The sequence below is a fragment of the Leiobunum rupestre genome, chromosome 5, assembly GCF_980474605.1.
Source record: "Leiobunum rupestre chromosome 5, qqLeiRupe1.1.hap1, whole genome shotgun sequence".
NCBI lineage: Eukaryota > Metazoa > Arthropoda > Arachnida > Opiliones > Sclerosomatidae > Leiobunum > Leiobunum rupestre.
Window position 1 is genome coordinate 9,173,626 of NC_143388.1, and position 16,238 is coordinate 9,189,863.

General features: G+C 37.3%; 1 protein-coding gene across 2 annotated transcripts in view; it reads left to right on the top strand.

Moving 5' to 3' along the window:
• Positions 1–841: 841 nt before the first annotated feature.
• Positions 842–16,238, top strand: part of LOC149943502 (gamma-aminobutyric acid receptor subunit beta-like) — a 127,947-nt gene continuing 112,550 nt past the window's right edge. Inside the window, exons 1-2 of one of the 2 annotated variants that reach the window (XM_090174896.1) lie at positions 842–1,740; positions 2,929–3,011. In XM_090174896.1, coding sequence (XP_090031022.1) covers positions 1,646–1,740; positions 2,929–3,011 — 178 coding nt within the window. In that variant the 5' untranslated portion in view covers positions 842–1,645. Of the gene's footprint in view, positions 1,741–2,928; positions 3,012–8,723; positions 8,837–16,238 lie in introns of those variants that run through there. The other variant, XM_090174895.1, reaches the window with a different exon arrangement.

Here is a 16,238-nt window from a genome sequence, read left to right on the forward strand (position 1 = left end):
GATGGCGGCACTTCATTAAAGCGTTACTCAAAGGTCGTCTCTTACTTTAGGGTTTCAAGCTTTAAATTATATATAGGTTCGTGGATTCATTGATAGGCACGCGTTCCTTCGCGTGCTGAACTGCTGATATAAAGGAAGTGTCCGCACGGTTTCAGACCAGGATTCTTTTGACAGTAATCGCGGCTGGCCGGTAGCATGGACGACGATCTCGAGAATACTGTATGAATTTTAAATCAATCCATTCCAGTAAAATCCGAGTGTCTTTGAACGAGACCGCTTTCAGCTCCACAAAGTTTGTTTTGGAGGATCTTAACTCAAGGACGAAACTTAAACGTCAATGCCCGAAGGAAAGATTCCAGATAGAGAAGCGACTTTTCAGTGGAGCGCCTATTTACGGAGTGGTCGGGCACCGGTAGGCCGAGTGTCATCATCAGGGATCTTCCCTGAAGGGAAGATCCCTGATGGAAGACGTCCTAGAAGCCGCTGGTGCGGGGTCCGGTGTTGGAGAAACGGGAGCGGAGCGTGTTGGCCCCTAAAGGATGGAGAGAAGGAAGAGTTCGATCGAGTAAGGATAGAATGGTGGGGGTTTGGGGGATTGGCAGGCCTACGAGGGAAAGCTGCAGAAACAGGGGCCGGGGAAAGATGGGGGTCGAGAGTCTCTGCCACCGCCGTATTCCGGTGTAGTAAGGCCGCTCGACGTGAATCTTATCGATCTAACTTTTCCGGCTTCCCTCCCCGCTGGGCGGCCTCCCCAGCGCCTGCCCTCCCTCCCGCCTTCGCTGGCAGCGGCTCAGGCGAGCCCGGTTGCGCTCACCCGGCACCCCCGGTTTTGCAACGCGTCCATCGGCTGGTCGGAGCTCGGAGGAAGCAGTGAGTGTCCGCGACGCGAGGAGGTTGTGGGAAGGAATCGGCAACCGTTTTCGGGCCCCCAAAAAGCGTAGCCCGTGAGGTCCCTGGCTCGACTTTCGGGATGCAGTCGGAAGAGGATCCTGGCCCAATATGTCTCCGTCAAAGCCGCAGCCTCTGACGGTAAGGCCCAGCTGCGACGCCGAAGCCTCTGCCCTTCGAGGCCGAAGCAAAAGCTTCCACGGTCTCGCGAAATGGTCGAGGAAAGCTAAAAACATCCGAGACGAAGAAGTCGAAGAAGAAGAAAACGTAGAAGAAGGAGAGAACCATCATCTACTTCGCTAGAGAGCTTCAAAATATATATCTCTTCTATTATTACCGAAAAATCATTATCTTTTTAACGAAAGAGAGAGAAAACCCTCCTTTTTAAACAGTAACTATCCGCAGTTATTCGTCTTAAGATTTCAAAATAATAATTATAATAATATTAACCGTAACCTTAACCATTTGGCTTCATCTCGGTGTCAATCCGCACCGGGACTAAATTATCATTTCTTCCCGGAGATTAACAACGACATCCGCTTTTCAAAAAAGAAAGAGAAAAAGTTAATATCTATCAAATGAAATTATCAATTTAACGCCATTCATCAAGTAAACTAAGAAGAACGCGAACCACCGCATCAACAACAACAACAACAACAACAACAACAACACCAACAACAACATCAAGAATCACAGCGCTAATACGTAAAATATACCCAACAGTAGTCAGAAAGATTTAACACCCCTTCAAGCAAGGATGAAAGTTGGGCACACCGTATCTTGGATCGCTAAAATTGTGGTCTTTCTAGTCGTCAACGTATGGAATTATTCAAAGTGTGGAGCAGCTTCAGGGTAATTACCGATCAAACTTTACGAATATCCCGTAAAAAGAACCCGTAGCTCATTTAATATTACACTTTCGATTTTCACTTTTTGTTCGCCCCTATACGAAGCTACCGTTCCATTTTCCTTTTAAGTTCTTTAATCGCGCTCCTTAAAGCTCTTCTCACACTTCATTTAATAACGTCCTTTTGTTGGGCGAAGGTTATGAAAATATTAGAAGGGCCACTTGTATAATGGCCCAAAGGGCTAACCCTTTAATCAATCTTATAGACTTTCGTGCCAGCGCTGTTCTCTTTACAATTCCGAACGTATTTTGGCGAGTGGGAAATAGCGATTTTTACTTTTATCGTCGCCATCTGTAGGGCACGTTTTCTTTCCAGAAATTACGATTTCATTATTAGCGGCTGGAGTAGACGAGCTTAATCTCGACCGCGTTGGTCAAGACCTAACCAAAGAAATTATCGCCGGTCATTTTGTCCGTAGACTTTCGGAGAAAGTATCGCGGAATTCCGTCGTCTGAGAACGGACATCATAGATGCCGCTGCTTTCCTACAAAACTCGATTTTCTCTGGACTTCCAATAATTATTCCTAATACCGCTTAGCTTTCTCCATTTTGAATCCTTTTCACATTGAGACAATTTTCACACGCTATTTTACAAGGTTGTCAAGATATATTCCCTTAAGTGTAGGAGGGGAATGTGAATTGCAATTTTTTTCCCACGCAAAAATTACTTTAATACGTTTGTTGGCACGACCTTTTGACGTGATCAGGTTTAATTCAATTTAAAAGACTTCACTAACAAGAATGTTCTTTAATTGTACATTGTGGGCTAAGTCAAACATATTGATCGAATATCTAAAATTAAACTTCCAAGAAAAGAATTATCTAATGGATTAATTTAGCTTGTGCGAAAAAATCGTAAATAAATTAAATTGGATTTCAAATTTTTCTACGTGCCCAAAAAAGGTATAAATTAAGTACCTGTTCGACGCGAACTCAGGTACGCTACAAGACTCGCTGTTTCTCGCTTTATAAAATTGCAAAATATCAATAACTATGTGGGGTTTAAATATCACTAAACGTATCCTATCGCTATTGATAAAACCTTAAGAATCATAATCGTTTCACTATTTCTAATTTATCGACGTTTAAAATAGTACGGAAATGAACTTGAAATTCTTTTATTTATTTGCAGAGATGACAAGATCAATATAACTCGCATATTGAACGCCTTTTTCGAACAAGGCTATGATCGCAGAGTGCGACCTAACTATGGAGGTGAGTGTCTCAAATGTCGAAGCTGTATTGTCAGGGTCGTCATTCGTAAAGACTTAGTGAAGTTTCAGGCCATTTTTTTGCCAAGAGGTAGCTAGATAAAAAGAAGCTTGGGAACAGACTAACTTAGCTGTTGAGAATACCTTCGGGGAAATCGGATAGGCCAAGTACAGCACTTAGCGGCTTTCAGGCACAATATTTTTTTGTCCTTAGGTTAGGGTCAAAATTATGTTATCCCCTCAAAAGCACCATTTGATTTTTGTTTAATCCAAGTCCATCACTGTATGCATATTCAGATTCAACAAACCGTTTTTCTTTGATAAAAAGCACTTTGAATTTTTGTTTTAAAATACTTTTATTTTTATATTAACCTAAAAGGGTGTAGTGTAGATTTCATTCACGGAGGAACCGGACAGGTTATTTGTTATATTAAACAATAACGTTAGTTATTATTAATTTATTTCTTAACATTTTATCATATTTAATTTTCTTTTTCCTATTTGGCAGTTAATATTTAATATAAAAATTTCAGAAATTTTTATTTAATATTCTTTAGTTTTTTTAATGTAAAATACCGTTAGTTCTTTGGTAGAAAACCTAGATGGCGCTAGATTTAAAACTGTTCCCTCTCCGGTGCCTCCGTGTTTCTTCATAAACGAAAAGGTATTTATGCACGGTTGTTCTCTCTATGTCGTATTGTGACGTGCACATAGTTTCGTAGGCATATTATGATTTATTTATTATAATTAAATGAAGTAACGCTTCCATCGACTCTAACTTAATTTGATAGTGTCAAAAATTAAAAACGCCACTTCTCGATGATTTGTAGGTGTAATTTTAATTGTGTTTATTGACGTGGCCCTCTGTCGGTGAAGGGTTGCAATAATAATGGACGTTGTTCCTCTGGATGTATAGTGGTGTAACTTGGCTCTTTACCAAGCGCGGAGGATTACAACAATGGGGGGGACCTCGGTCGATCGGCCTACTTTTTGGCTCTCTCGTTAACTCGAGGCCCTTACTGTGATACTAAAAAATTTATACCACGACTATAAGGCTTTTTTAGAATCGTAATAACTTTGAATCGTTGGGTTGCTTTTTACCCTTATCTGAGAAAATCAGGATTTTTTTGTTTTGTGACATTGTATAAAATGTTTTTCATGATATTGCGAGGCCAAGTGCGGTAAAAAACTGTTTTCGCTGAAGGGTATTTGATCCCCTCAAACGAGCTCAAAGAAATGGAGTATCGTAACAGTAACTTCTGCAATATTGGAATTAGAAATATGTGTGTTTTTTGTTTCGTTTTTAATTAAATACGCTCAATGTATTGATTTTACACATTCCAAAAAAAATGTGTCATTCAAGTTGTAATTTACTCAATTATTTTTTTCGTGTTTGGCTGTTACGATTATAGTATTTCCATAACGTATATCGTACATCGACCTTGATTCTATTACTAATTTTAGCACTACCAAAGGCAGGGATTTTTCCTCCTCCTCCGGAAAAAAAGGCCGCTAGATAACGTCATCGCTTTGAAATCATATTAGATTAGAGTTACGTTAAATATACAGACTTTGTTTGGCGCCAAAATGTGGACAAACTATGGTCGGCAACACAGCTAACATGGTGGTTTAAGAGTAGTCAGAATAAATGGTACAATAAGAAAATTACCATTTTATTTGGTACGCTCTAAATGACCATCAAGAAGGTCGATTTCTTTTGGTATATAGCTATGTTGACCTACGTGAATAGAATATTTTTCGACGCACTCATATTTGAATATTTAAAAACTGGAAAAAATCTTGGAAAAATGGAGAAATATCTCTAGCAAAAGCACTTATTACAATTGTTGGAACATGGTAGGAATTTTAACTAAATACCACCACTGATCGGATGAGTCATAAAGGCGGATATAGTGTGGTGCAATGGCGGCTCATGTTGTGTCGCGATACAAAGTCTATTACTTAAACGTAAAAACTTGTAGAGGTTAACGGTAATAGTTAGTGTAGGGAGCTGTTGGCTCGCGTGGCATGAAGGGCTTGCCACCACCCTCCTACGCGTTGTAACCCGGCCACCTGCTTAAGACATTATAAGTCGCTAGATGACTTGGTCCTAAGGTGGTGCCTTGGGTATTAGCCTAGCTGATTATTGATTTTTTTTAAAAAAGGCTGTAAATATTTTGATTACCGAAACAAATGCATTTTGCGCTCGGAATTTAAATTTTAAAGTAACAGTGACTTGTCTATCTAGACCGTTATCATTCGTAAATGGCATACGTTTTCTACGTGACCAGGTGGTTTTCCGATAATATGTAAACAAAATATACCTATTTCTACTTAGATAGAACGACTATGTTGACACGAATTTAGCGTTGTTCCAATCCCCCTCACACTTTAGCCGTAAGCTCCTGCCCCGAAATAAATTCATTCAACCCGTTTAGAGGTCGGGGAAGGTTAATCATTATCCATGTTTAAATTGATTTTTTCGGGGAAAAAATGTAAATAAAGAAATTTACCGGTTAATATTTCGGAAAATTATTAAAAAACATGTATTATTCGTAAAAATTGAGCTTTTTATCGAAAAAAACGTCTTTTTTTCGATTAATTTTACAAATTTATCAAAAAATTAATCGGATAATACAGAAATATAAATTACTTGATCAACACGTTTTACGAATAATTTTAAGAGCTTTATCTATTGAAAAAAAGTTAACCATCCCCGACCTCTAAACCCGTTATCTTAAAACGATCGAAGCACATGCCCGTGACATGTTTCCTTCCCCCGTTTCGTGGCCGAAGTAATAAATAAACACAATCTGGCTCTAAGTTTCGTGGGTAACAATGGCCATTATTCCTATTTCCCTCAAGCGGCGGTTTTCGGAAGCTTGCGTGTGGGACATGGTGAAGCAGACGCTATTTTAACAGGGTTGCCATGCATTTTCGTTCTAAATTATTTATTTCACATAGAAAATGTATGGCAACCCAGTTTTTCAGCTACTTATTAACCGGGTTGCCATACATTATCGGTATTAAATTATTTATTTCACATAGAAAATGTATGGCAACCCAGGTTTTCAGCTACTTATTAACCGGGTTGCCATACATTTTCGATAATAAATTATTTATTTCACATAGAAAATGTATGGCAACCCAGTTTTTCAGCTACTTATTAACCGGGTTGCCATACATTTTCGGTATTAAATTATTTATTTCACATAGAAAATGTATGGCAACCCAGTTTTTCAGCTACTTATTAACAGGGTTGCCATACATTTTCGATAATAAATTATTTATTTCACATAGAAAATGTATGGCAACCCAGTTTTTCAGCTACTTATTAACAGGGTTGCCATACATTTTCGATAATAAATTATTTATTTCACATAGAAAATGTATGGCAACCCAGTTTTTCAGCTACTTATTAACAGGGTTGCCACACATTTTCGATAATAAATTATTTATTTAACATAGAAAATGTATGGCAAACCCAGTTTTTCAGCTACTTATTAACAGGGTTGCCATACATTTTCGATGTGAAATAAATAATTTAGAACTAAAACTGATGGCAACCCTGTTAAAATAGCGTCTGCTTCACCATGTTCCCCACACAAGCTTCCGAAAACCGCCGCTTGAGGGAAAGAGCTCCTTGAGAATTTTCTCTGTACAACAGCTCCAATCTTCAACCTAGACGAAAATGTAAATTGGCAATGCTATTTTTTTGCTCTTCGATGTTGTTCTTATTTAAATATGCACCGCTGAGACAGTTGTTATTTAGTTAAAAATTCCGACGACTTTTGTAGTCCTAAGTAACATTTATGGGAAACTTTAAACAAGCTTTGCACACTTAGAGGGAATATAACCTGCAAAGCAATCTTTACGGAAGACTACTTCGATTTTTCAAATTACTCTGTACAGTGGCGCCTAACATTTCTAAAGCCAAAGGCAAGAGCGGCCAGAGCTGCAAACGTTTGTGTTCCACACCAAATACCTGAGGTTATATTCCCTTTAATTAGGTTTCATAAAAGCCAATTAATAAATACTAGTAGCCAGAATGCGGGTTAACAGAGAATATGAATAGAGCTCGGGAAAACGGATAACTTAACCGACAAAATTTCGATAAATCATGAGCAATTCGGTTAAAGGTTTATTTATGCAAATTTTTCGCGGCTATTATACGATTTATTATGCAACAAATCAGTTTTTATTCGGATAATTTCCGATTTGGATATAAAAGAAATGAACGGAAAATTTATTATCCGAACGCTGAGCCCTAAATTTGAAACACAAGGAGAACACAACCCGTCAAAAGTGGATTTTCTTGTGTACAGTTTCCATTGGTTAGAACTTTAGCTCTTGCTGCCGTCGGAAGGCGAAAATTCGGAAATTGTCTTCCCCCGCGCCCGTAAAACGCTCAGCGTAAAGGCTCGTCCAATGAAATTTGTACACAACACTGCGTTAGCGTGTTTAAAGGCTAGCTGCGTTCTTCTTGTGTTTGTTGCTCCTAGGTTCTAGCTTATGTTTTCATGATACTCGTCCTAGACCGAGAAAGCTTGTGCCAACATACCGGAATGTCTTCCCCCTTACGAGGAGAAATGGAGAATTATTACGCGAGGACCGGTGAAGGGGCGTGGTTTTTATCGAGGGAATCACGGGGCAAACAAAGCACTGTCTACATATCCTCCGTTCACCTCAATACATTCTTTCTTAGTAGTTATTATTTGCTCGTTCCAGAACTTCCTAACCGTGGATCTAAACCTACACGTCTTATCAGATAGAGAACCAATGTTTACCTACAATATCTCGCACAATACATTCCTTCCCCGTGGCTTCAGCTATTTCGCTGATTAAACGTTCAATAATATATTACGATAATACATTCTTAAAATCCAATGTTAAAGTTAATCCGATATTAGGTCAGATTCGATGGAACTTTATACTTTATGGTTTCGTTAAGTTAATTTAGTTTATGGTATTTAATATTGTAACGGCAACTCTTCGAATAAGGTCAAAATAATAATTATTATAATTATTCCTTATTGTGTGACTCGCACCCACTTAAGAAATTAAGAGAGATTAACTTCGTGTAAAGAAACGCGTACGGAGAACGTGTAGACATTGACTATTTGTTTTTAAAATTTCATTTTGAAAACTGCATTTATTCAAAATTACATAAAACTGAAGATGAATGTTAATTTTTGAAATAATTACCATGTAAAATTCACGCTCTACCCGTTCTACGTACGTGTTTGGGATACGTATTTAATCTCCCGCGAGGTTTTCTGTTAAACTAGACCACGTTCTTACTATTAGCGTGACTAATAGGAAAAAAACGCAAATTTTTTCTACGTTTCGGTATTAGTAGAAGTACCCTTAACACGGCCTTGCTAGTAAATTATTATTATACCATAATTTGAATTTTTGCTGAAAGTAGCTCTACTAATAATGGAAAATATATACAACTAGTTCTTAGATTCGCTCCGAATCTATCAAAAAGATCCGCTCCCGTAAATAGGAAAAATATATAACCTCACGCGAGTATTTCAAAAACGAAGAATAGTTTGATGAATTATTCAAAACTCGCAGTTTCCGACTAGCCAAGATTTGGCCAGTCGGCGTAACGCAACTGACGGCTCTGTCAAAGGCGGAGATAGCGAGCCGAACTCTCTGAGTCGCCTTTTATGATTAAAATGTGTAAAACTGTTGTCCTAGTATAGTCGAATCTAGTTGGAACGGAACTTTTGACTAGGGACATTTTCGAGGGAAAAATTCCGGCGGAAGGAAAAGGGTTCGCGACGAACAACCAGGCGTGTTCGCCCACCGGCCCATTCTCATGTAAATTTGATTTTCTCCCTTTCAAGGATTAGTTAACTTAGGTCCATTCGTATAAATCGACCAAGTTTCGGCTTCCCTTAACCAGATTTGTTTATACGGACCTAATACGCTGAATAAATGAAGTTCTACGTCGCTTCTAAAAGGTGAAAGTTGAAGTTAGCCGCTCGGATTTACACTCGGCTATTTGAGAACGAGAATCTCACGAATTCCAAAAGGGTTCAGAATGTTATTAATAGCTTTTAGAATATGGAATATAATTTCTTACGAATGCAAATGAAATGTACTAATTTCATGTTTATTGAATTTTACCTTAATTAGGCAAATATCTTAAGTTATTGAATTAGTTAAAACTCATATTGACTCGCAATATTTTATTTATCCATAATAGGACTCGGCATTTGGATAGAAAATTTTCCGTTCATTTCTTTTATGTCCATATCCGAAAAATATCCGAATAAAAACTTATTTGTTGCTTATTAAATCGTATAATAGACGCGAATAATATCCATAAATAAAAAGTTAATCGAATTTGTTATGATTAATTGAAATTTTGGAGCTCTAATCTCTAATTAATTTATATGATTTTGAAATATTTCTCCATTTACATTTGTGACATTTCGACCTCGAAATAAGAAATTAGTCGTTTTAAATAAAATATATAATAACTAATAAACGTCGTAACTCCACGAATAATAATATAAAATGCAATATAACACAGTTAAGAAAATAATAAATTTAATCTAAAACGAATAGAAAATGGTTAAGGTGCGACAGAAATTTTTCAGCCTTACGTGCAATAAATTGTACATTTATTTATATAAAAAGGTTTTAAAATTAAAAAAAAATAACAAGAGTGATACCATTCGGTATTTCTTCTTAAAATTTAAAATTTTGAATTTTATTTTTTGACTTTTTTTCTCGATTCGCCCTTCAACTGAACGTTGCAGACCTAATCGGATGTAAATTCCCAAATTTACATTTTCTTTGATTTTTTAAAAAGATATAAATATATTACAATATGATTAATGGCCAAGCCTTGTCACGAGACAACGTTAAAATGTATCAAAAATGAGTATGAGAACAATCTTAGGGCAAACGCTTTGTTATGAAAAAAAACTGGCTTTGGTTTTTTACATTTCGCAATCGACCCGCGAATTTTCGAGAAATCGATAATTTCAGTCACCGAGTCGGTAAAGTTCGGAAAAGCCGAAAAGTTTAGCTAGAAATCAATGCTAACCTAGGACTATAATCTTTATTTTTCGTAGATCTATCCGCCTTAGATAGCAGTCTCGGGTGAAAACTGAGAGGCATTGAAAGAAATAAAAACTAAGAAAGGAAATTTTTTTTTAAAAGTTAACCCCATTATTTTAAGGAAAAAATATTAAGAAGCTTAGAAAATAGCCAAGACGTTCTTCGCGACAAAGGGAATACGCCGATACTCTGTCTTAAAGTTTTCTCTTTAATTTAGTAAAGTAGAAAAGATATTTTTTCAAGATTGTATTATTCAAAGGCTCCGGAAATTTGATAAATTTCGGGAGGGGGGGGGGGGGGGTTAAAATGCAAATAAGATTTCGTTAAAAATCTTAATGTAATTTCCACTTTAGAATATTTTAATTTTAAGATTTATTTTTGAATCCGTGGAGGTTTTAGATAACTAATCAAGTTTCCTTTCTCGCTTTATCCACAAAAAGATTTAGATGATAAAAACAAAGCTTTGATTTTTAATTACCGTATTGAATTTCCATTCATTTATCTGACAATCTGTTAGTAAATAATTGGGTTTAGATTATAAATGAAAGATAAATAATTTTAAAATTTAACATCTGCTGTAAATATCAGCGAAATCTATAAAATTGGTCCCAAGCGTTAAAGACACGGGTAAAAAGCTAGGCTATCCTTGTTCTGGAAATTCCCCCAAAAAGCAATCAAGTATAACGGTTTTTATCAATCAGTAAAGAGAAAACGAGAAATCTGAAGGCCGAGAATGAGAATTGGTCAGGCACGAGCGCCACCTGGTAGCGAATTAGTGAAATGAAATCCAAACCACCGCGGTCAGTTTTTGAGGGTTTCCATCCATTCTGGAACGTGTTTAGGTCATCCCGGATCTAGGTCGAATGGCCGCGTGGCGGAGAAAGAATTATCTAAGAGCTCCTCTAATCAATACTTAGATGTATATGTATAGGAAAACGCAGTCAGTATCAATTCCAATAAAACCAATCAGCGTGTTACGTTTGGGGTACATGTGTTACCCATCCCACTAAAATGAATACAGCCTTTCCCTTCTGAGCGAGTTGCAAAAAGTGCGGGCGCTGAGTGAAAAAATCCAAGAAAACGTCGAAAAACACGTTCTCTGCGGAGATAGGCTTCTGCTCGTAGCACAGCTCACTGATCTGAAAGTATTGATTTCGCCATGCTGAACTCTTAGGGCTGTAGCCGAAAGAACTTTTCGGGTATCTCATTCTCTCTCTCCCCTACACTGACTGCCTATAGTAAAGGTCGGGATTAGAAAACAGCTCTTTCCAAAGTAAGGACGAGAATGAATATGGCTTTTCGCGTTGAACTTCGTTGTCTTCGAAACTTCGGCCGAACTATAGTAGATTCTAAAACGAAAAAGAAAAAGGAACTCGGGATGGAAAATAAGGGGAAGATCAAGAGCATTTTCTAACATCTTCGTTGTTATGGTGATGAGTTTCATCTTCTATTATCATGTCCCCATTTCTTTTATCCAAAGGGAACAAAGATCGAGTCGAAGATTCGACGCGCCAAGAACAAAACTTGGCGCGCGCGTGTGAGTGTGTGTGTGTATGGGCTTAGCCCGGTTAGATTATGCCGAATTCTGGGGATAGTGGCGACTTTGTTACAGTTTGTATCTTAAAAAATAAATGAAAGTTTATTCAGCTATCTTCATCTTATATTGTCTACTTTCGTTTCGTCAATGGAAAATTCGCTATACAGGGTGTTTCAAAAGGTTATGCAAAAATGTTAAGGAGTTGTAGGGGGTGAGTTGAGAAGTATGCCTGTTTTTTTCCCCATTTTCCTACGATGAGTTAAAAGAGCGCCGGAGAGCTTCGAAGTAGGCTGCAACAAGCGCAAAACCAAGCAGCAGAGAAATGCGATTTCAGGGGTACGATGAATTTGCGAGAAATCGCGGTCCATCACGACTTTCAATACTGTTTAAGTTTACTTTTTTTCGCCGGTTACCTCGATTTGTTTACAAAGTCCTTTTTTACCTATCACACGAACCCAAACCTTAATGTTCGCATTTCCCTGCTGCTTGGTTTTGCGCTTTTTGCAGCCTACTTTAAAGTTCTTAAGTTTCGCCACCATTGCCACCATTTCCCGTCACTATGTCCGCCATTCTCCATCATCTACTAGGCTATGCTAAGCAGTTGAAGGTGGTGATTGTGGAAAAATAATTACATGTTCTTGCAGTTAACAGGATTCTGCTATAGCAGGGCGCAGGGGTGTCTAAATGGGTGATCTTAAGTAAATATTGATATAGAAATACAAATTTTGATATAGACCTATAAATCGGAGATCTCAACCTTCAAATCGGAGATCTCAACCTTCAAATCGGAGATCTCAACCTTCAAATCGGAGATCTCAACTTTCAAATTGGAGATTTGGACTCCAAAAATAGAGATCTCTACCTTCACATTTGAGATCTCTACCTTCAAAATTAAGATCCCTACTTTCAAATTTGAGATCTCGACCTTGAAATTGGAGATCTCTTAGTCTCTACCTTCAAATTGGAGATCTCGACTCCAAAAATAGAGATCTAGATCTTCAAATTTGAAATCTCAACTCCAAAAATGGAGATCTAAATCTTAAAATTAGAGATCTCGACCTTCAAATAGGAAATAATTAAAATATACTAAAATCTTATAAAAATAACTACCATAAACTTGGTATAAGGATAGTATTGTACATAAAATGAGTTAAAATAATTTTAAAATTATTAAATACAATAGGGACTTGGCAACATGACGTCACCTTTCGCTATGGTCGCCATTTTCCAATTGTAAAAAGAATGAGTGACGTACTATATATGTCATGCTGCCAAGTGCCTATAGTAGAATTTTTAAATTATTTTAACTACTAGGCTACTACAGACATGGCGATCTCGACCTAGAAAATGCCGGTCTTTCAAAATGTCGATCTTTAAAATTGGGTATTTGTATTAAAATGATTTTCCTATTCTAGTATGAAATATCGAAGGTTGGCCCGTTTTTATAGACATTAGTGTAAAAAATCTTACTCATTTATCGGTTAAGTTTTAAACCAACTACAAATATGCTTTAAACCAGGGTTGGCCAACCTTTTCGGCTCAAGGGCCAAATTCGAAAAATGTCTCAAGGCCGCAAGTTTAAAATTTAAATTTGTCTCTTACCAAAACAAAACATAACTGTTCCGTCCATTTTTCTTGAAATTTCCTATTAACATACAATCTTCCTTTTTCTGAAAATCCCGCGTTCCTTCAACGAACAATAATTCTTTCACGTACGGTACAATCCGTACAATACCGCGCACAATGCCTTCTCTAATACCAAAAGTAGCATAAGATCCAAAAGTGTGTCAGCTGTACCTTCGCGGCTATTAAAATTTCTAGTGAGACCTAGTCACACTATAGACTACATAACCTACTAGTTGGAATAGTACTAGCAACTTTATATTTAGTCTATAGTCTGGCGCGATGTTCTCTCTTCGATTTACTCGCCCGTAGATATACGTTCTAAAACGCCTCACTCGGCGGCGCTGGAGTACCTCGATTTTGATGACGTATTTACCGACCCCCCCCCCCTCGTTTCCCTTTTTCACTTTGCGACAAACTCTCATTATCTACTTTACCGTTCTGACACACTTTTGGGTCTTATGCTACTTTTGCTAATACTTAAAAATTCCTATATTAGACAAGGGCGAAGGCAGTACCTCGGAGCAAAGAGTATAAAAACTACGTAACCTAGAGATATAATGACGGTCGAAAGCAGTAAAGGAAGTTGTAGCAACCGGGGGGGAAGGCACTCAGTGAATTTGCACTTCAAATTTCGGTACCGCAGCGCCACTACGGCAGTATTTAGTACAATAAATAATAAAACCGGAGAAAAATGGCAGTTACGGTGTTGCGGAGGTGCTAAATTTGGCATTTTGGATATTTAATTGTCTAATATCTGTCAATTCAAAAAAGTGACAGTAATTGGTTACTGTTTCGTGATTTTTTTAGTTAGAATTTGTGGATTCGTTGTTTCGGTGTTTATTTTCAAAAAGTGAAGAATAAGGCGTTTGTTCTCTAACGTTGCCAAGTCCTAAAGGTAACCAATTCCTTAAGGAATTTTCAAGAATGTTGAACTAAATCAAAATGATAGCCACTTAAAACTGCCGTAGTGGCGCTGCGGTACCGAAATTTGAAGTGCAAATTCACTGAGTGCCTTCCCCCCCGGTTGCTACAACTTCCTTTACTGCTTTCGACCGTCATTATATCTCTAGGTTACGTAGTTTTTATACTCTTTGCTCGGAGGTAACATAGTAGCATACAGAGAAGCAGACGACGTCAGAAAACGTTTTCCAAACAGGGCAAAAAATAAGGATTAGTTTTTAATTATCAAGGGAAAATCCAAGGCTACGATGTCATAGAAATCGAAGAAATAACTAGAAGGTGTAGCTTTGACCGGGCTTTTTGTTTGGCGGATGACGAAAGTGTCGCCAACTCGGTCGTACATTGGAAGTTCATTTTCTTAAATGTTCAGGCCTTTTCATTTCCCCTAACACCAGATTTCAACGAATTTGTATACCCCCGTACCGTAATTAAATACATACATAACAAGCTACTACTTATTAGAGATGGGCTTACCCAGCTAGTAAATATTCGTGACCGAAAACTATCGCTACGCCCCCTTTGGTTCGCCATTGAAACCTAGATAGTTAGGTACTAATGCAGACGCTATTACTTATTAGTAAATTTGACTTTATAAATAATTACCTATACTTGCATTTTAATATAATGATAGCATCGTTTGCTTATATTTTGATAAGTTTATTTAATAAAAACATTCTTCTGTCGCGAATAGATTTAAAAATATGAATTTATCTAATTTCATTAATTACTGATGAAATGTTTAAAGAGGGCCAGATAATTAATAATTTACTTAGTTTTGAGTAAATATGGGTTTCTTAGGGCGTTTTTAAACGAATACAACCGGTTTTCGAACAGTTGGTTGGTTTTTGAGCAATATTCGTGAGTCAACGGGAATGAGGCGTATGGGATAATAGCATTAGCGATACCACAACAAAAGTTTTTCGGCTTTTTTATATAGCAGATAACGACGGTCATGAAAATTGGAAAGACTAATTTATACAACATAAAAATGAAGAGGATCTTAAACTATCTACCTATATTTTTATATACCCAAATGCATTCTGGAAGTCAAACAAATTTTGAATGCATTAAATTAGTTGAAAGTTGTAGGAAGTAAAATAGTTACGGCAACTGTACATTTTACAAAACCTTGAATAAGGAAAGTTATTTTTAGGCCCGTATTTCTAAGATTATCAAATTTTAAATGAACTCATTTTCGCCAACGCAGTTTTTCTCTGTAACTCCGTACAAATTAAGGTAACTCTGAAACCCCTCACTCCGGCCTGCAACTCCGAACACACAAGAAAGAGTATGTAACTTAGGTAAATATTTAGCATATCTTATAACGTATACGTGAATGTGAACAGTTAAAACTTACGGCGTCCATCGCAAATCCACCTCTCCAGCTGCAATGATCGCGGCTACGCAAAAACCTTCCGTTAGGACTAAGCCTGCCACGCTAATACAGTTTTAGTGAAGTTGTTTTATTTAAAATTTCTAACACTAACCTGTGAAATGATATATTTTTGTTTGAGTAATTACTCTTACAAGATTTAAAAACACAGTTTTAAACAATTGCTCAACTTTTAATAAAAAGCCGCGTTCCAAAATATCATAAAAAATCACGTTCCCGAGATTTAATAAAACGCGTCTAGCGACGCGCTTGAGACGCCATTTTATTTTGGTATTTTTGGCGAGATAGTTTTAAGCTAGACGCGGCGGAGATGGCGTTACTGTCGTATGTAGGCCAAAGAAAGGCACAGGCTAAAGGTACGGTTCTAATCGGCGCGCACCGAAATATGATAAAAATCGTACTAGTTATTTATCCGATTTCGATGTCTGCTGTTTTCTCGAAGGGAATGAGAACATTACAAAATGCGCTACATTTAAAAATGGAATTCAAAATGTCTAAAAGTTAAGCGCTTGCTGCAATACAATTAACAATCAATTATTTTGCGGCCATCCCTGCTTTAAAACCTACCACGTATGCCACCTTAGCGACATACCAAAATCTAACTTTTAGATTTGGTAAATCCCAAACTATTATTC